Here is a 20784-nt window from a genome sequence, read left to right as displayed (position 1 = left end):
TGGTCTTCCTTGGGTGAGATGTCATGGCAGTATGCTAAGTTCTCATCAGGAGGTGTTGATTTCTTGATGATGATCTCTTGGTGGTGTCATCATCTTCCTTACCTCTGAGGTTGTCTGGACCACTTCTATACGCTGCTGATGTGACCTTTTGTTAGTGGAACCCAAGCATTCATGAGGGAGGCATAACATACACTAGTTGTAATTGGCTGTAATTGACTTTTGCATGCTTTCATATAGCTTGCAAAGGGCTTTCACTTTCCACATAACTTCAAGAAGAAAAAAAAATAGTTAACAACACTGTAATAATCACAGTCAGCCATACTGCTGTTCTGCTTGGCAATATCACATTGGCTTGTTTGGTCCGATAGCGTGTAGCGGGAAGTGTACCTTCATTTGAACTCGATACCTCAGCTACAATCAATTCAGAAAACAGAACACCTTGCCTTAAGGAGGACTGCTTATGTCTGCTGATGTTATGCTTCTGAAGCTTTCTAAACTGCTACTGGCCCAACTAGCCAGATGATAGAGTTTAGATGTCAGATCAGCTTGCTGTAAAAAGTAGCATCTGCATTCCCTGCAAGTAATTCTTCCTCTTTCTGAGCCACTCATATCTGAAGAGCTGTCATTTGGATATACATGTAACGTATTCCTGATAACCAAGAGGAAGCATCTCTGAAGTTTTACTTCTGACTTTCTGCTGCACTTAAGCAAGGAGGGAGGTTCCCTGGCTTGTTTTTTGCAAAGCTGCTGCTTTTGCTCTTCATAAGTAGAGGGATTAGAAATTGGCAGAGAGCTAAAGGGGAATAATTGGAAAATTGTGGGATTGTAGAGAAAGAAAGGATTCTGTAGCCATCAAAGAAGAGTTACAAACAAGGCAAAGCCTAGTGAAAGGTAAGAGATCATTCAAAGTTCAATACACTAAGAATAAAAGGAAAATGAATATGATACAAAGGATTTGAGATAGCAGTCTTTAGGGGATGAAGATTTTCCAGATGTTTTGGTGTTTGTGTTAGCAAAGGAATTTCTGTAGAACAGCATAGTGAACAGAGAAAATAAAGGTGTGAGAAAAGAAATTCAGCAGAATGTGGACAAAAATAAGAGGATCTTAAGGTGTTACAAAAAGGAGTAGAAAATAACGGGAGGGAGAGATGGAAAACAAATGGAGGATATGGAAATACTGCAATACAAGTACCAAGGCAAAATTAAACAACAACAACAACAAGAAAAGCCTTTCAGTAGTTTCTCAGAAGAACTGTGCGTATGGGAAGGCATAAGAAAATTGACCTCGCTTAGGTACTACACTGAGAGCCTGGAAGTTTACATGCTGTTTTCCTCCTCTCCTTACACTAGAGATTAAAATTGTATCCTACGTAGTAAAAGAAATGATTATTTACTGTAAAAATAGCATAAATAACTAGTGTTCTGAATTTAAGTGTTTATCTTATGTATTTTGAAAGCTGGAATTAACATTTTTGTGTATGGCTGATTATAAAATACTTTCATTTGCATAGAAAAGCAAGTATACGACATCCGACAAACAAGACGACTTCTATTGTCGAGTTTGGAACTAACTCTGAAAGACCTGCAAATTGTAGAGGCTAATATAATTAGCCTGCCAGACAGCATAAATGGTGAGGATAGAGTTAGAACTTGAGCCTGCGTTTGTAATTTGGGTAAACTTCTGAGGTCTAGTTAGAAATTGCTCTTTCTACTGAGGAGTTTAGTAACAGAATGAGAGAATCGGACTTCTGTAATGTTAAAGATCTATTAATCCAAAATTCCATTTCTGGAATTGTTTCTTTAAATGTCTTCTGTAATAAATTGTATGAAAATAATACCTCTATTTTTTCTCACTTGGATATGAAGTTACAAATACTGGTAACGGACTTTCCTCATTATAATTGATTACAACTACATATACTTTACTTGAAAATAAAATGAAAGAATTTATTTTAAATGCAGGGAACCCCTTTATTAATAAGCTTTTTCAGGTTCAAGATTATTTAGTCACAATTCATTGCATTGCCTTGTTCATTGTTTGTCTTGCCATAGTATCATTAGAACACAAAAGCAAAAATAAGAATAGGATTTATTTTTAAATTTCTGAAGATGCATTAAATCTTTGATATGCTGTATGTGAAGTTTTTATCTGACACACCACAGGAATTTCTGGGGAGTTACTTAATTCTATAAACCAACTGATCTTTCAGACATTTTTTTGTAAAAGTGTATGTAGTGTAATTAGCATATAAGCAAAATCTGTTTTGTTATTTTTTTCTGCATTGCCTATTAAAGAGAGCAATTAAATATTTCTCTTTCTGAAGAAAATAAACTTTGCATTAAATGAGTTAAGAAGGAACTTAGCAGTGAATCTGAAGCCAAATCTACAAATCTTGCAGTAGAGTCTTGCAGCAAGCCAAATAGAAAAAAATCAGATTTTCTAGCAAGTACAAAGTTAATAATTTAGTCATAAAATTGATTAATTTAACTTTCAAACTGAAAATCTAAATTAACTTTCTCTTAAAAATCATGGACTTCTCCACTTTGGGTTTTTGATATTCTCAGTACAGTTGAAACTTTCTACATATGAGATAATTTACTGAGCTGAGATCTTTGATTTAAATGCGTCTCCAAGACTTGTATAATTTCTTACAGGAGAATACTTAAATATTTCTGTGCTAACTCTACAGTTAACACTCTTAATGAGTAATACTGGTTTTCACAGAAGCAACAAGCAACTGCCTCCTGTTCTGTCTCATTTTACCTGTCTGGAATAAACAAAGCTGTATGGTTATCTAAGTTTATGTGAAGAAACATAATGATACAATTACAGGTTCAGTAATGTTTCTTTATATATGTAGAATTAGAAGGATTGCATGCTTCATTTTCTCTTACTGCAGTTTGGAATCTGATGATACATGGCTTGGTTTGGCCTAATCGGGTCCCTATTGCTAATAGCAGGCATACTTATGTTTGCATTTAAGTTCAGATCAGGAGTGTGCCGTTAAAGTGAATCTTCCAGTCATCCCCAATTTACTGTGCTTTGCTTCACATCATCAAATGATCTCAGAGTGTAAACTTGATTCTTTCCAGAAGAAACTAAGCTAAAAGATGTGTTGCAGGAGTGCACCTAATGTATTCCAACTGCTAATAGACTTTTAAGCCGTGGAATCAGACTTGAGCTCATCTGAATTAAACCCACTGGAATATGTATAGTGTGGAAGTCTGGTCATTACCACCATTTAAGTCTTACGTATCTGCTTCTATTATGCTGTGTTTCTTGCTGATGTAGACACAATTTGGTCAGCTGTCAGCAAATCACTCATTTGAATCTAATCTTTAATATCTTAGTGTCATGACATTTTTATTAAAGTGTTATTAAAGATGACAGAAAGAGGAGACCACTACTATTCATCTGGTTTTCAAGAAAGAACTTACAGAAAAGAAGCGTGTGTGAGACCTTTCAAAACCAGAAATTATTTCCTTACCAGATGATGATCATGGGGTCATCTGATAAGTTAGATGTTACTAACTTGCATGATTTTAGTCATTTGTCAAGCATAAATGAAGATATTTAGGCTGATATGTACATTGCAGTAGAAAACTCAAAACTTAGGTTTTATTTTTGGTTTCCTAAGCTGTGATATGCATAGTAATGGAAGTTTCTGTTCTGGATGATTTTACTGTTGTGTTTTTGAGGTTCCAAATGAGTTTTAAGTGAGTTAAATTCAGGCAGATGTTCTCGCTAGCTATGTAGAATTCCATACCTTAAGAGTAGATTACTTCTAGCTAATACAAAACAAGCTGTCACTGTGTAAATAGGCTGCAGTTTTTTATGAGCCCAGATGATGAGGATTGTAATGGCAGTAACTGTGAAAGAAAATAGGATAATCTGAAATGGAGACAATATATCAGGCACTAAGAGATTGCACTGTTGGTTGGGAGACAGCTTGGTCTTTTTGAAAAAGCAGACTGACAACGATTAGGTGTTTTAGTTTTCCAGGTACATGTTCCTGCAAGTGACTGAAAATGAGGTAAGACATTCTGTGATGACAACAAGCAGCAGCTAGCTGGATAATTAATATGCTTTGGATCATTTACTGCCTCTGTCAAACAGTGATGAAATAATCACACACATGCACATGCGTGCACACACACACACACACACACACAAAATATTTTTTTTTAAATTATAGTTATATTGGAGAAATTCTTTAAATACCATATTGTAAGTGTGGTAGAACACAGCGGTTTTTCTGAAGCAGTATCAGTTTGTAACCTGAATGTTCTTTCCAAACATCTACTGAAGATGTTGAACAAATGTATTTAATGTTGTTAATGAAGTTATGTTAAGGTGATTTTCTGTGTTGAATATTTTCCTCTATTTCATGCTAAAAGTCTAGCAAAATATAAATACTTTTTCTTTACTAAAATGTCTCTCTGTAGAGGACAGACTGAAAGAATTAATCAACCAAAAAAATATTTTGCTGTCAAGTCTGGAAGAAAATTCACAAGATTTGCAACAAGCACAGACTATTGTAGTAGACCAAGAAGACAATTACAGATTTTATGGTGAGTGCAGATTTTATATCATATGAATACAGAGAGTTTTGCTTACTCCCTATTGACTGTCCAGTAGGTTTCTACAGATAGATTTGTCTCTATGACTGTGCTCATTCTCCTTGTTTGTCTCTGTCTCCTTTCTGCTTACTTTTCTTAAAATTCTGAATTAAGATTTGTTATATGAACTGGGAAGAATCTACCATTTTCTATGAATATGAAGCATAGTATAGATATAATAGTTTATAATACAGAATACTTTGGAGGCATCAGAGAAGAAGGATAACTGCAAACAACAAATACATGGTCAAAGTTCAAAAAGCTAGAAGTACTGTAATGTTAAAAGTTTTTGAGTCTATACTTTAAAGGAAAAATTAATCTCTATGGAAAGCTGAAACTTTGTAGTTAATTATGTTTTAATCAGTAAAAAAAATTTATCTGGAATTAAAGGAAGGGTCATGTGTAAAATATTTTTGGAAGATTCTAACTTTTCTTCTCAATTCAGTGCTTAATAGAACTGAAGAATATAGTTAAAGGTCCAAATATGTTTTTAAGTAATACTAACAATAGGCAAATTTACCTTTAAAATTCTCGGTATATGTTAAAATACTTACTACAGGTTGTAGTTCTCTTTTCTACTCAGCTGCCTAATAGGATTCTATCTTGTTTATACAGGAATCTGAAGAGCAGTACCATGGTTTGAGGTGTTAGCTTGAATGTGTTCTGAATCTATGTACAAATCATAGTTTAATAACTACTTACCACTATTCTTATGTGGATAGTTGCATTTTTATAGCTTTAACAAGAAAATGTAATGCCCTAATATTGTAATTATAAGAAACCATTTTAGTATAAACATGTTTATAGACTTTAAATTCAGAATATCCTTGGAAATTTTTTTAATTTTAAAAGCTTTTCTGGGAACAGGAATAGCTTTGTTCAGAAAGGTATTTTTACCAATTTGTGTCAGAATTTCAGATTTTATTAAACTTTAATGGAACTGATGCGATATTTCAGAAAAGGTGCTGTATAAGGGAGAGAAATAGTAAACTTTTTATTAGAATTTTGCACCATAGGGGCATAGGCAGTGTTCTAGTCTGCCTATGCATTAGCTGATTACATATGTGTGAGCTGAAAACTGTCTAATAAAGATACTTAATAAATGAAGTAATTAAGGAGTTGTCTGGATGGTTAATGTTAAGTGATAGTAATTCTTTAAACTGGCAAGTTTCCAGAAAGCTGTAATGAGGCTAATGATGTGCTGATATTTTCAAAGGATGTATGGAGCGGTATCAGTTTGACAGTGATCTTGGATAGAATAATTTAACAGGAATGTATTAATAGAAAACTAAAGGAAGGAAATAATGATGTCGGTCAATACTCTTTTATGGAAGATCCATGCAAGCCAAATCTTTTTTTTTTTTTTTCCCCCAGGGGTGTTAAAATTACCCTGTTGATTAATAGCAATTATAATGTTGACATAACAGACTTCTAAAAGAGTTCTACGGAAAGATATTTTTATTAAGAAATTAGATAAATACGAAATTAGATACATACGAAATCATCTGTCCTGTCAGACAGACTGCAGCTGAATACCTGGTGGCTTTCAAAATGCTGATGTAAACGGGGAACATAATCAAGTGATTTCCTGCAGAGATTAATACTTGAGTTTTGGCTGATTAATGTTTTCCACAGTGACTTGGGAAAAGCCGCAAAATGATAGGTGACCATTTGCAGATTCACTGAATAAAATAGAGTAAATAGTAAGTAATAAGAAGAACAAGCTGCTTAAGCAGAAAAGCCTTTAGTTTTTAGAAAACTGAGTGAGAGCAAACAGCTTTGTTCTCTTAGGTAGCCAAATATAAAGTCGTTCCTTCAAGAACAAGCACACCATCTTCTAGGAGGGGACGTCTAGAGAGAAAGAAAGGCCTTGATGTCAGTAAAGTTAAAACCAGAAAAATTCTGAGAAGGAATGAGAAATGAAGATTGGGCCAGTTTTACAGGATTTATGATCCATTTCTGACCAGTATAAAATGAAAATGGGTCATTTTAATTTTCTAGTTCAAACAGAAATTATTTGAGGAAAAACTGATGACTAGTGGTGTTGTACAGGAGACTGAATTCATTGCCAAAGTCAGACCCTACCTGCTCTGGCACTTAAATTGGGACATCCATAGAAGAACTGAAGTGCCGAAGTCAAAGAGCAGTTCAGCGGAAGCTGGATGAATTAAACTACCTTGTTATAGAGTATTATGCATTCTTTGTTTGTCAACTGTCCATAGGATTTTCAAGTTACTGACTGCACAGCCTGTTTCAACAAGGAATGGAGTCCAGTAAAACTCTGCTACTGGATTGTTCGCTCCAGCTACTAAACTGTATTATGTCTTTTCATGCCCAGGGGAGGATTCAGTGCTCTGGATCCCGAATGACAGAGGATGCCTGTGGGCCAATAAAAGGCACCAATTTACACACAGTTTTATTTTTAATATTTCCTATTTGCTGACTGTAGATTATGCTTTACACAGGAGCACTAATTCATCACATTTTAGTTTTCAGATTAAATGGCTTGGCACTTCTTCATTTCACTCCAAAACACCAGTTCTTATAGAAATGCAGATGAATTTGGATACTTCAAAGTTTTAGGTGGTTTTGAAAATCTCAGATTCTATATGCCGTATCCAGACGAGCTAGATTTTCTGTACTGGTAAAAGTTCATTCACCAAGTGAAAGAATAGAACATGAAGGAGGTGACTGGTGGTATCTCCCTAGTCATGTACTGCTAATTGCAAGCATATTTTTTTTTCTAATGTATTAGAGTGAAGTCAAGTTTGTGACTCTTTCAGCTCTTTTCTGCCAGGCCTGTCTCCTCTTGCTGTAGCTCCCAGAACTCTTGATGTACACTCTTTTACTATTGCTCTTTGAGAGATTTGTGGTGAGATTTTATATCAGTGGCGACCTTGAAATAGGATTTGTGGCTTCTGCTCCAGGCAGTATGAGGTTTCAATGGACCCATTAGTGTGACACAAAGTAGCAGGCCAAACAAACATACTGAAATAAGTCTATTATCTTTTTTGAATCATATTTTAAAATAGTAAATATAATTTACTTCCAAGTATTGTTACTAAGTATTTCTCTTGTGGCAGAGAAAAAAATGAAGGACCTAACAGAAAAAAGAAAGCTTTTGCTTACCAGCCTGGAATCGAATTGGAAAGATCTGCAACAGACTCAGGCTCTGGCTGCTAGCCAACTTCATGGCATGAATGGTAAGTATTAAAGAACATCATCTTCTGGCTATCCTGGGGCAGATTAAAGTTCCATATAGCCCAGTGTCCTGTCTCCAGCTGTGTTCAAAAGCAGATGTTTAGGGAACAGTATATGATTCTTTCCAGAATATTGTCCAGTTTCTATCTGAGTCATGGCTGGTGTGTCCTGTAGTTAATATCCTGTGATTAATTCTCTTTCCATGAATTTGTCTATTGATTTTTTTTCAACCATACATTAAACAAATTTAAATCCACAGTGTCCGCAGGATATCAGAGTTTTTTTTTCCACCTAACTGTGTATTTAGGGAAGAAGTCTCTTTTGTTTGTTTTGAGCCTGGCACCATTTTTGTCTGATAGCTCCTAGTTCTTCCCCTATTCACCTTCTCCATTGTCTGTTGTGATAAGTCACTATTGTATCCCCATTGAGAGGCCTTTTTTCAGGCTGAAAATCTCTTTGTATTTAGGCATTCTCTGTACAGAAACTGGTAGGCAAATCTGGTAATCTGTGTCATCCTTCTCAGTGTCTTTTCTAGTTTTATTGCATCTTTTCTGAGATGGCTGGGACCAAAGCGATATTCAAAATGTGGGCATGCCAGTCTTATTCTTTTTATACATATATAAATAAACATATATATATATAAAAACTACTTATTTATACATACATATGTATATGTATGTGTGTGTGTGTGTATGTGTGTATATATATATACACACACACATGACAGTCTTTGTGATGTTGTTTTCTATTGTTTTTCCAGTTATTCCTAGTATTCTGTATGTTTTATTGACTGATGCTGAGTATTAAGCTGACCCTGTGCTTTCCTTCCTGAGTAGGCAACAGGTAGTTCAGAGATCACCACTATGTACAACTATGACTGATTTGTACATTTCACTTGGTTTTCATTTATAAATATTAAATTTATCTGCCTTCTCATCAAGTTCCTGAACATTGACTTGAAAAGTTTGATTATCAACATTATTGTCACCCCATTATTCACCCCTTTTCCAGAATACTTATAAGTATGTTGAACAGTACAGGCCCTACCGTGGATCACTCTTCGACTCCATCCATGACCTCTCTCAAACTAGAAAACTGATAATTAATTCCTATGATTTGTTCCCTGTCTTCCATCTTTAAATAGTTAGTTATTCGTTTGAAGACCTTCCTAATATTGTCTGCAAGTTTCTTAAAGGTCTTTGATGAAAGGCATTGTTGAAAGCCTTTGGAAATCCATCTGTATGAAATGATCTTTTTTTACATGTTTATTATCTGCCTCAAAGACGTCCGGTAGATTTGTGAGGCATTACTTCCCTTTGCCCATGTTGACTCTTCCCCAATACATCATACTTATCCATGTACCACTAGATCTTACTGTTTCTACCAATTAGCAGCGCAAACATCTGGCTAACTCATCTGTAATTTTTTTAAACCTCCCAGAAAACCCTTTTAAACCTCCCAGAAATTGAGACTATGTTAGCTGTGTTCTCTTGTCTTGGTACAGAGATCTAGTATTCATCTCTGAGTTTCTGTAGCCTTCTCAAATGAATGTCATTGCCTCCTGGCAGTTCGTTGCTATTCCTTTTGTTGATTATCTCTAAAGTATTTTCTTTTGACATTTGATTTTGAATAAATTCTCTGGTATTTTAAGTTGACAGCCTCCTGAAACTTCTCCAGAGTGAATATAGAGGGAAAGAATGAATTTACATATTCTCCTATTTCATTACTCTAGTTATCCTTTTTCTCGAATTTTCTCGAATAAATACACTAAAATCATCCCCTTTCAGTAGGAAACAAAGCAAAGGAACTCATCAAGGAAAGAGAGACTTTGGTTGCTGAAATAGAAGAAAATCTAAAGAGCCTGCAGGAAGTTGAGAATGTGGTAACAAGCCATTTAATCACAGACAGATTCAGTGGTAAGTCCAAAGTAAATAACTTAATAAAAGTGGATTGAAAGAAAACATGTAGATAGCTGAATATGGTGGCTTACTGGAAACAGCTGGATTTCCCTCTACTTTTCCAATTGCTCCAACTCTTTCTCTTCCTATATACCCTTTCATTCTGTACACTGCTTCCATACCTCAGGCATTCCCCTGATTACTCACATTCATCCCTGATTCTGAAACTCTCACTCTTTCAACACTGACTCCTTTACAACCACTTTTGGCAGCAAGAGGCTGCCAAAAATGACCTCTGCTAGCTCTATCCTTCCCCTTGGTACTTCATGTCTTCAGTAAGCATAGAGCAAAGGAAAAAAGCAGGTTGTGATTAGTAGTACGAGTTGGTGCATAGAAATGGATAGAGGCTGACCACAAGATCTAGTATATGTGGAAAATAGTCTACACTTTCATCTGCAGTGTTGGCTCATTCTTCGCAATAAGATGTCTTTAGCTGATAATGAATATTCTGATGAGAAGATATCTCTTGAAATTTTCAAATAGCAAGTAAAAATCTTTATTATGTAAAAGAAAATTCAATAGTTTGCAATGCAAGACATAAGAAGGATTTTGCTCTTTAAATCACTTAAGAATGAGAATAAATTTTAAGCATGTGTATGACTGTCTGTTTTGGCAATCCTAATCACGTATGTAAAATGAGGCATAGAAGCAAGAGTTTGAAAGATGTTCTCTTGGTGTGTACTTGAGACTTTAACATAGCAGAGAATCTACAGTATAGTACTTTCAAATGTCTATTGTGAATCAAAATAATTAACCTGTTTTGTTTTGCGTAATGCAGTGTTAAAGCAAGATGTGACAGATGATATAACCTTCCTGTGAAGAATCAACAAATAAATATTTTAAAATAAAAACAATATTTTTGATCCTTTTCTGTTGATAGAATATTTGAGACTTACTTTTTTGAGTTCTCAATACTTTAAAAATTATTTCTTACACTGCTTTGTATCAAACTCTTTGATTTATTGTTAATCTGTCTTAAAAAAATCTTACCTTTAATATTTCTGTTTAATATTTAACCCAGATATTCTTAAATTATTTAAAATTCTGCCCTACAGGTTTTTTTCTAGTTGTAATTTATCCTTTCTAATGAGATAATCCCATGGTGCTGATGTATTTATTATCATCAGTGAGCATTCACTTGAGTTACTTACCAGTACTTAGCGTTCTGGTACATTGATGGCTGCTTCTAAATATTTTCTTTCTGCTAGATAATTGCTTTGGCAGCAATTCTGATTTTTTTGAAAGAAAATCAGAAGTGCCTGGAAAACAGCCTCTAAATAGTAGAACTTTGCAGGTAGAATGTAGTCTTTCAGCACTTCCACTTGATCAAGACAGAAGCTTTGGTAAATAAAGAGTGTTACTTTAAAAATACGTAATTATTTATTTGTTCTTTTCACATTTTAGAAAACTAAGATAATGATGTGTTTTGGACAGGATTGGTTACTGTAATCCTTTTAGATAAGAGAAAAGAGTGCTACTTAACTAAGAAAAAAATGAAAGCATTAGTTAATGACTGAGTTGAGCTGTCACACGTTGACATATTCTGTTTAGGAGAAATGGGTAAAAATGGAGAGATACCAACCTTTTGACCATAGACGATAGTTTTTTCCAAAATCCATCTGATTAATAGCACTTTTCAAATGCTCTCCTTTGCCCCACTCTATCTGCTTTTTATGTATATTTTTCTTTAGTCTCTCCTTCATATTAGTAATGAGAAATAAGAAACAGTAATACAAATTTTACTGTTTCTAGTATTTTTTACTAATCCCAGGGAGCTGGGGTTTAGCATTGAGAAGAGAAGGCTTGGGCATTTATACTCTCTTATGAGTGCATAAAAATACCTGCTGGGAGGATGTAAAGAAAATGGAGCTGGACTCTTCTCAGTTGTATCCAGTGAAAGGATAAGAGTCAGTGGGCACAGATTGAAATACAAGAAACTCATCTTAAACATAAAAGTTGTTTTTTACTGTGAGGGTAGTGAAACACTGCCAGAGAGGCTGTGGAGTCTCTATACTTGGAGATATTCATATTCTAGCTGCACATGGCCCCAGGCTACCTGCTCTGGTTGATACTGCTTTGCGCAAGTGGTTGGATTAGACATTCTCCAGAGGTCTCTTCCAACCTCAACTACTCTGTGATTCTGTGATAATGGATATTTATTTGCGATGGCAAAGAAAAAAAAAGTCAGGTTGTGCAATACTGCATTTTGTACAGAAAAAGAAAGAAAAAGAACAGAATCCCAAAGAATGTTTCTTAATCTAGGTGATGACCTGTGATAATGCATACAAATATACAAAATAACTGAGTTATAATACTATTTGTTGATTTTAAACTCTCATTTGGCAAGATACTATTTAATTGTTATTCACTCCATTAGTTGTGTGTTATGTAACCTGATTTTGCAGAGAATGAATTGTTAACGAAAAAAAGAATCCTGCTTCCAAGTCTTCCATCAGCCCTGTCATCTGTTCAAAGTGCAGACAGATCCATTGGTAAGAAAGGGGTGGTTCCGGGTAATGAATGGTGTAGGTTTCTATGTTCTTTGTCGGTGTTTTTGGTGTTTTTGGTGTTTTTGGTGTTTTTGGTGTTTTTGGTGTTTTTGGTGTTTTTGGTGTTTTTGGTGTTTTTGGTGTTTTTGGTGTTTTTGGTGTTTTTGGTGTTTTTGGTGTTTTTGGACATTAATTCACCTTTTAAATCTTACAAGCAACTTCTGTGGCTCTATTTAGTCATATGTTCCCTGCATACTGTGGCATGTCACAGCCATTTTCCCTGTTCAGGTCCTGTACAGCCAGCACAGCTGGTATGATGAGGAGAAAGGGGCCCTAATGCAATAGCTAGTGAATGTGTGAGGTCCAGGTGCTACAAGAGGGGTCTGTAAGGCAGTAATGTTTGAGTAAGACTTGCACAGAATGCATTGGACTGTACAGAAGGAAAGGAAAGGCACTTGGCTAAATTATGTAGCTGACCAAAGTCATTGAATGTAAAAACAGAGAAGTGGAGGAATATCATGCTGCATACTCTGAGTCTAATTGCTTCTTGAGTTGTAAGCAAAGGTTCCTGCCATGTACCTTATATTTTTAAAATCTGTATTTGAAATATGTCTGTAAAGAATACTTAGATCCAAAGTTTATTTCTGGCAAAGAACCTAAGTGACAGATTAGCATGTATTGTATAGTGATCATTACAGGAAGGACTAAAGAAACTTTGATAGTTTTCATCCCTGATGCCAGAAAAAGAGGCCAACAAGTCAGAATTCCAGCTCCACTACAGCTGAAATGACTCCAAAGATTAAACTCTGTGATGTTCAAGAGCAACTACACGCCTGGAGTAATTGCTTCTCCTCATTTTTTACTCTGTGTTGTTGGGTTTGGTATCCTTAGCTCTGAGTAGCCTTATTGCCAGCCTTTCAGATTTATGATATTTGCAGACTGTATGACTAAATTAAAACTAAAAAAACAAGTACGTCATTTGCTGCCAGGCAGACAGTCTTAACCTACTGGTACTGAAATGCATGTTACTAAACTGAAAATCATCCTATGAGGTACTCTATGGTAGATGACTTGACGATAGAACAGTTTTACTCTTTGAAGAGCGTTAGTGCCTTTTCTTTCTCTCCTGTCATACCTGAATAAAGAGATGTTCCCTGTTGCTGCCTTCTGTATTCTTGTGACTGCCAGAAGGAGAACACAGATTACCTTCTCAGTAATAGTTGAGGGAGACCAGTGTTGACCAAACTTGATAGTCGTTCTCTGTCTTTCCTGGATGTAGCATATGTTATTTATGTGATAACACAGATCGGTCCTTTTGAATATCTTAATGTAATTTGGAACTTCATAAAAGTCCAAGTAGTGGAAAGTAATAGATTATCCATAGCTCATGGTGATTACCAGTTTCACCCCAAAAGCGTGTTAATTCCACTCTTACATTTAAGATGTTTGAACTCCTTCTGAAATACTTAGCAGTATGGTTATGCCCTTAAGGCATAGTTCAAAAGAAATTCCATATGTTGGTTAATATTTTGCAGCAACACCACCAGCCTCACTGGCAATCCTTGAACCTTTAACTGGCTGATACAACTCTTTGTTTCTTCCATATCTAAATGAGACAGCTGCTGCTGCTCAATCACAACTGCAATCCTAAACAGTCTTGATGTAAATTTCAGTTAATTGCTAGTCATATTAGCATGAATGAGAAAGCATTGCTAGCCAAGTACAATTTTGTGCAAAACAGTTCTGTGCAAAGCCTCCAAATGATGGATGAACTACGACAGGGTGTGCAAGATGAATTTGGGACTGTTCTCTCACAAGACTAATTGATGGCTGAGAACCTAGACACGTGACTAAATTATTGAAGATTAACGAGTAACTTCATAACAGTTAAGCTTTAGTGACTGACAGTTTATCTATGTTTAGCCCATGGTAAACTAAGCAGTTATCCTTAGGTTTGATATATGGTAATTTAATTTTAAATTCAGTATAGTCACCCTAGATTCCTTTTTTCCCAAGGTTGGCTTGTGCCTCTTGACTTTCAAGATCCATGTTACTCTGTGGCAAGAAATGCAGAAATTCTTTGGACATTTCAGGGTGTTGTGAATGTATACTGAGTTCCTGTCACTTAAGGGAAGGCTATCTTCCCATCCTTCAGTGTGTCAGCAGTCAGCTAATCCAACGCAAGTCTCATTACCAAATGACTATCTTCAAAAGGATAATTTTCAACTTCAAATTTACAATCATGCTAACTGGAGACTGAACCTTTCTTCCTACTTGGGAGATGTCATTCTTCAGAATGATTCTGAAGTCAGCCAGGGTTTCTCTGTTGAGAAGTCCAAACCATGGCAGAGCTTGTTTAAAAAGTTAACAGACCAGGCGGTAGACTGGTAACCACAAATTACTATGTTCTGTGAACCTCTGAACATTTTTACTACTGCAAGCTGTCATTCTCTACTGTCAAACAAAAAGGTGCAAAATTGTTTCCAGTAAGTTTTGCTGTTAACTATTGCTGTTACATTACCCACTCGTGCTTAGACCACGGTGTCCCTGCACCATCATACCCTTGCAGTCTTTGTTCCCTTATCTGCAGCAGGTTTTCGTATTTTATAGTACAGCCATGGGAATATCCAGTCTTAAATTATTCCTGTTACTATGCATCTTGAAGGTACTCAGAACAATTTAGCAAATCGTCTCAGCAGGGAACAGTTGAGCAATTGGCAATAGAGAATTGGCACAGAGAACTCCATCTTTCTATATATTTTCCACACAGTGAATTCAGCACAATCATTTATGTCACCACTTAACCAAATAGTGCTATTTCATGTTTATTCTTTCTTGTTACTCTTAACTATTTATATCAACAGTTACAAATGCATGTACGAGGTGAAATTGAGACTCCCGGCCCTCCTCATTCCACTTTTTAAGCTGTATTGTTCTTTGCTATACATATGCAATATTATCCTTAAAAAGCCAAATATTGAAATAATTATTTCAATTATATCTTATTAAATAAAGAATTTTACAGTTTTAGTGATTTATTTAAAAGCCGACTTAGTAGTCAGTGTTGTACTGAATGTAGAATTCAGTATGATTCCTGAAAGGAAAAAATGCAATTTCATCACTTAGGCAAATACAGGTTCTTATCTTTCTATATTTTATATCCTTTTCAGATGCTGATATGTGTGTATGTATATGAGAACAAAAAACAGTGGACATATTCTGTATTTGTAGTTTTTAAAACACGTGATGCATTCAAGACTTCAGTCAGTTGTATACTTTTGCTTTTGCACTTATCCATTTATCCCGTCGTAAATGCTGATAGTGTTTCTGAATCATAGTGATGAGCAGCACTCAGTTTGTAAAGAAGAATGTACCAGAATTCAAATAGATATATCCATGAATAGATTTTCTGATTAAATAAAATTTCTTGTCAAGCCTATTTTTCTGAAAACACATTTGGTAGCTAATGCAGATACTGCTAGAGATTGCCCCATCACAAAATCACCTGTTTTATATATTTTGCTTACAGTTCGGATCCAAAAGAACATTTTTCTTACTTAACACATTTCTTAGTAATGTTATTGAAATTGAGCAAAACAAACACTGATCATTAAGGATTTTGGAGTTGTTATAACATTTAAGTTGCATGCACTCTGAGCAGTATGAGGCACAAGTTCTTTGAAATTAACCAACAGAGCTAATTTATAATTGCTTGCAATCTCTGTGCTTATTATTGCTAGTTACCATTGCTTCCGTTCGTTGTCTTTTTTACATAGAGATGCTGTTGTCTTGATTTTTTTTCTTAGTAGAAATAGTGTGATTTTAAATGACCAATTTTTTGCCTCTGAAAACTTTTTTAAAAAAATCTTGTATATTATCTTTTATTTCGGAAGCACCTGCACAGCCAACCTATGACAACGAGACCACATCACATCAAATGATGCCAAGCAAAGTTGTATCCAAAATACATTTTGACTTTTCTACACTTCCAAGCTTAGTACCAGGTAACTCGGAAAGCCAGTACTATGTATGAAAGAGTTATAAAATATAAAGTAATTCAGCATTTGTCTGCTGAAAACAGTGGTTGTCAGGATCAATTCTGTGGGTTCAAAAGGCTGCAGTGGTACTGTACCCTTTCAGTCTGCAGCGGAAGGTGGGCCTCTAGACTAAATAGGAGAAGTTTCTTGTGAATACCATATGGCTTGATGTAGGATTGATACTGTTTCAGGCCCTGTGTTCACTAGTCCTGGGCAAACTGGATCACTGATATGAAATAATACTAGTTTTGGGCAGATTTTACATTTTTGTGATTTTTTAAATTTCATATATATTTTTAATAATGGGAATCCACATATTCTTGAAACAGTATTCATCTTTTCTGTTCTTAAACTGAATTTTATGACTATTAAAACGAAACTTAAAGAATTGAGAATTTACTTTTTTTATATATTAAATGACTTGCCATAAACTGTATTCTGATTATATGCTTTTACATACTCTGTTCAGAAGGGAGAGTTCAGAAGGCATCAGAAATTGAACTTCCTCAGAAGAGAAAGCTGATGAAAAAACCCCCAGACATTTCTGAGAATAAAAGTAACATTTTTATTTGTATTTACAAAATTGTTATTGATATATATACATTCTAACATACTTACAAAAAATCTAAATCTACCCAGTGTTTTAGTCAGAAAAAATGCAGCATTTCAGCTCACTATTCATACTTACCTGAAGATGTTTTACTTCCTTTTCTTGTACCACCATGAAACTGTACTGCTGACTTTTGCTATGGAGGTTTAAGAAGTTATTGTTCCCACCTATAGGTTTGTTCCTTGAGGACTGGGGGGTAGCACAAGACAGCAGCACAGGTCAGCTCCTTAACTGCAATGCAAAGCCTAGTTTATTACCTAAACTATTGAGGATGATTTAATACACAAGAGTTCGTGAATTATGGCTGGGGAGCTAGTAAGAGGTTATTACTGGTGTCTCTGGAGGTTTTAACTTCTGGTAAGAGAATTAAGAGGGAAGCTGGATCAACAGTCTTAGACTGTGGCTGCTAATCCTGTCAGTTCATGTGTCAGAGCTCACTTGTCAGAATACTATATACTAAATTACTAACATCAGTGTTAGAATTTAGTGGTGCTGATCTCAATCAGTTATGCATTTGCATGATATGACATGGAGAGTTTAAGTTCTTAGTAGCATTGGTTTCACCTGCTGCCCAAAGGACTGTTCCTAGGTTGAGCTAGGAATTTTCCAGGAAAATTGGTCAAAAAGGCTGATTTGTCAAAATCAGAATATTTTGTGAAAACAGCTGTTTGATGAACTGGCAGGATCTCTGTTTGTCAGGGCTTTTTTGGAGGAAGAGGGAATCTGATTGTTCTCCTGTGAGCCTGGCTGGCTGTGTCTTCTTCCATGCCTCACTGCTGTATGACCGTAAGTCTAAAAGAAGTGAAAAGAGCATCTGGAATGAATGAAGATAATGAGGGAAAGACCCATGTTGAGTGTGAGATAAGAAGTGGGCTCAGAAGACACAAATATCTTTCCTTCTCCACAGGGAGGTGTAGTCACCGGAAGTCAAGTAGCATGCATGTACTCTGGATAACAGGATAGGATAGGACCTTTGCAGTTGGCTATATTGTACAATTTTCATTCCAGAAAATTAAAATATGTAGCAGATTATGTAACTAATGTAAATATATTTTAGTGTATTAGAGTATCTTAAAATGTATATTATACAAAACTATTATATTTTACCATGTTACCTTTATTATGTTAAATATCAAAAAGTCTAAATAAGCTTTCATGCTGGATCTCATGGAAGTATTGGTTTTGGTTTTAGGAGACTTTGATGCCTCAACTCCTTACCAGACAGAATGGGTAGGTAAATACAACTTTTTTGAAAACATACCATCATTCACTTCAACTATTTCCAGCAGTGCTCTCAAACAAATTAACTGAATTGAAATTACATTCTTGAAGAACAGACTGAGTCACTCGAGTAGGTGCTTTATGAAGTTTACGAGTGTTTTACGAAGTATAACTAGCCCTAATTATGAGCTGTATAGAATCGCAGTGCTTCCTTTATGGCAGCTTCTGTGGAGCTGGAAGTAATGTCCAGGTTGTGTACACACACAGACGTACACAGACATGATAATGGAGAGCTCACTACCTACTAGGGAACATGGCCTGGGTGGATAAGAGCTGTGAACTGGTCTCATAAACAAAGGACTGCATCAAGAGTCCTTCTGGAGAAACTGAAATGGCATAAAAAAAGACTTAAATGTTAAAATGTTTCCTTTCTAAATATCTTTGGACTTGAGCAAAATTATTCCTGATAACCAGGAATACGTGTAAACATTGTTTCTCTTCAACTCTCAGCTCCCTTGTAGTTCTAGCATTAGCAAGTAATGGGAAACACTTGTTTTCCCTCTCTGTCAGAATGTGGAAATGAAAGTTTAAACATTTTCTGCATGTAAACCACAATATGCCTGCTTTTGTTTACAGAAAATTCTTTCGAGATCAAGGTTAAATTTGTTGTAGGTTTGAGTGATATTCCTGGGGTAACATGATATTCATGTGCCCCTACTGGGTGAGGCAGTTCTTTGCTAGCAGTAATTTATGGAGATCATGACTTTTCCCTGGATAAGTCTTCTGTTCTTCATCTATGGCATGGCGAACCCGAAATTACCAATTCATTATAGCTACTCCTAGCAGTGAGACACAATTCCCTGTAGTAGCTGTCACCTTCTCTCCTTACAGTGATTTTAGAAAAAGTAAAATTTAACTGATTATTGTTACCAGCATGACACAAGCTATAATGGTGTTTGAGAATTCTCTTAAATCCAGTTTCTTCTGCTTAACCATCTTCAAGAGCAATGGTCAGATGTTAACCTGGACATACCAGAACTTTTAACTGTCAGGATGCTGACTGTCTTGTTTCACTTACTTAATCTGAGTAATTTATTAAAAACTATTCTGCTTCCAAGTGGTAAAGTTTCACCTTGATCTTCAGTTTAGAAAATTGACTGGGTTCTGTGTTTCAGTACTTTAGCATCAGCTGTTTAAATAATCGGAGAATTTTTCAGGTTGGGTAGGATCTCATATTAGCCTTGCAATAATGTATATTTTTTTTCTTTTAGTTCCACAAGGACCCATGAAGCAGCAAGATTTGCAAATAAGCAATTATTTTCTCACTCTGTAGTGGTAGTATTTCAGAAATGTATTTTACAGTCTTACACTTTTTTGAGCCTGTAGGAGGAATTGTCCTGTCTCTTTAACTTCTAGGGAAGCTGAGTAGACATGTACCTGCATTTACAAGATGATATTTGTTAGGCAGAGCTTCCAGATTTTGCTTGATGGAAGCTCTGTTTAAATGGAGTTTCTACCATGGGATTAATTTGCCCTAACTTTAGGTACCTAACCTTTAGATGCCTAAATTTGTGCTTGTCATCCTAAATGCTTTTAATATCAGTTGAAAGAAGTAGATGACAGAGATTATAATTCATCCTAAAACTGTTGCGTCCAAAATGTGGTTTACTTCATCCTTTTTTTTTTTCTTCATTAACTGAAAAGGACAAAGAATGACCAGCTTAGGCTTAGATATTTAACTTAGAAATGTCTTAGAATAAACCAAATGAATCTCACTCCATATTACTTACCTTGCATCCACATACACAGCTATTTATCTAAGTAGTGTCTAGACTCTGAAGATAAACATTGCATGTGTATGTTCTTTTTGGTATGTTCAAGGTTAATTATTTCCACTGCTATTACTGCTAATAATTCCTTGCATTACAAGTGTCTGTCTTGTATCATTATACCATTATTTGCTACAAAAACTTTTGCTATAAGGTTTTTTCTGTGAGTAACCAAACAATGGAATTTAAGAGGTGTAAGTGGATATTTTATACAGTATCCAGTCCTATAATGCACAGCAAATATATATATATCTTTAATTTCCAGGGTGCACTGTATATTTGTGGGAAGAGTTACCCTTTGCTGAGCTCAAAGAGTCAAGAAGCAAAAAGGAGGTGAAACATCTCTGACAAGATTCTCTCATATTCCTCTTATTAGAATAGTTGTGATGGTAGACTTACAGCATTAATAAAATACCACTCTGTCACTCTCCTATAGCCTGGACACTTCATATTTTATATCCAGTCTATATTTGGGTATATAAGTGGTGTAGGATAATTACAGTCAGACCACTTGGACTGTACTGCTCATTCCTGCTATGCTGCAAAAGCTCTGGAAGTCGGTCCTTTCATGAATAATGATTATGTGCTTAGTTTTACACTTTTTATCAGACCTCAGAGTAGTAACTTCTGACAAATGCCTCTACACCCATCCCCTGCCCCCTCCCCCTCCCCCCCCCCCAAAAAAAATCATGAAATGTGTTAGTATGTTTTACGGAGGTGTGTTTGCATTGAATGGACTATGACAAATTGTTGACCTCTGAAAAGGCAACATAGGCATTACAAGGTAGACTGGAGGATGCAGCCAAATCAAACAAACTG

The 20784-nt window shown here is 35.5% G+C and overlaps 1 protein-coding gene across 2 annotated transcripts in view; it reads left to right on the top strand.

Annotated features, from left to right (window-relative positions):
* CCDC7 (coiled-coil domain containing 7) overlaps positions 1 to 20784 on the top strand; it is a 71789-nt gene that overhangs the window by 42081 nt on the left and 8924 nt on the right. Inside the window, exons 25-33 of one of the 2 annotated variants that reach the window (XM_064505805.1) lie at positions 1512 to 1631; positions 4447 to 4572; positions 7704 to 7823; positions 9609 to 9737; positions 12185 to 12271; positions 16162 to 16272; positions 16775 to 16861; positions 18108 to 18145; positions 20231 to 20298. In XM_064505805.1, coding sequence (XP_064361875.1) covers positions 1512 to 1631; positions 4447 to 4572; positions 7704 to 7823; positions 9609 to 9737; positions 12185 to 12271; positions 16162 to 16272; positions 16775 to 16861; positions 18108 to 18145; positions 20231 to 20298 — 886 coding nt within the window. Of the gene's footprint in view, positions 1 to 1511; positions 1632 to 4446; positions 4573 to 7703; positions 7824 to 9608; positions 9738 to 12184; positions 12272 to 16161; positions 16273 to 16774; positions 16862 to 18107; positions 18146 to 20230; positions 20396 to 20784 lie in introns of those variants that run through there. The other variant, XM_064505807.1, reaches the window with a different exon arrangement.

This window comes from Dromaius novaehollandiae, chromosome 2 (genome assembly GCF_036370855.1).
Source record: "Dromaius novaehollandiae isolate bDroNov1 chromosome 2, bDroNov1.hap1, whole genome shotgun sequence".
Classification (NCBI taxonomy): domain Eukaryota; kingdom Metazoa; phylum Chordata; class Aves; order Casuariiformes; family Dromaiidae; genus Dromaius; species Dromaius novaehollandiae.
The sequence above is the reverse complement of the archived record's forward strand: the minus strand, read 5'-3'. Positions and strand labels throughout refer to the sequence as shown.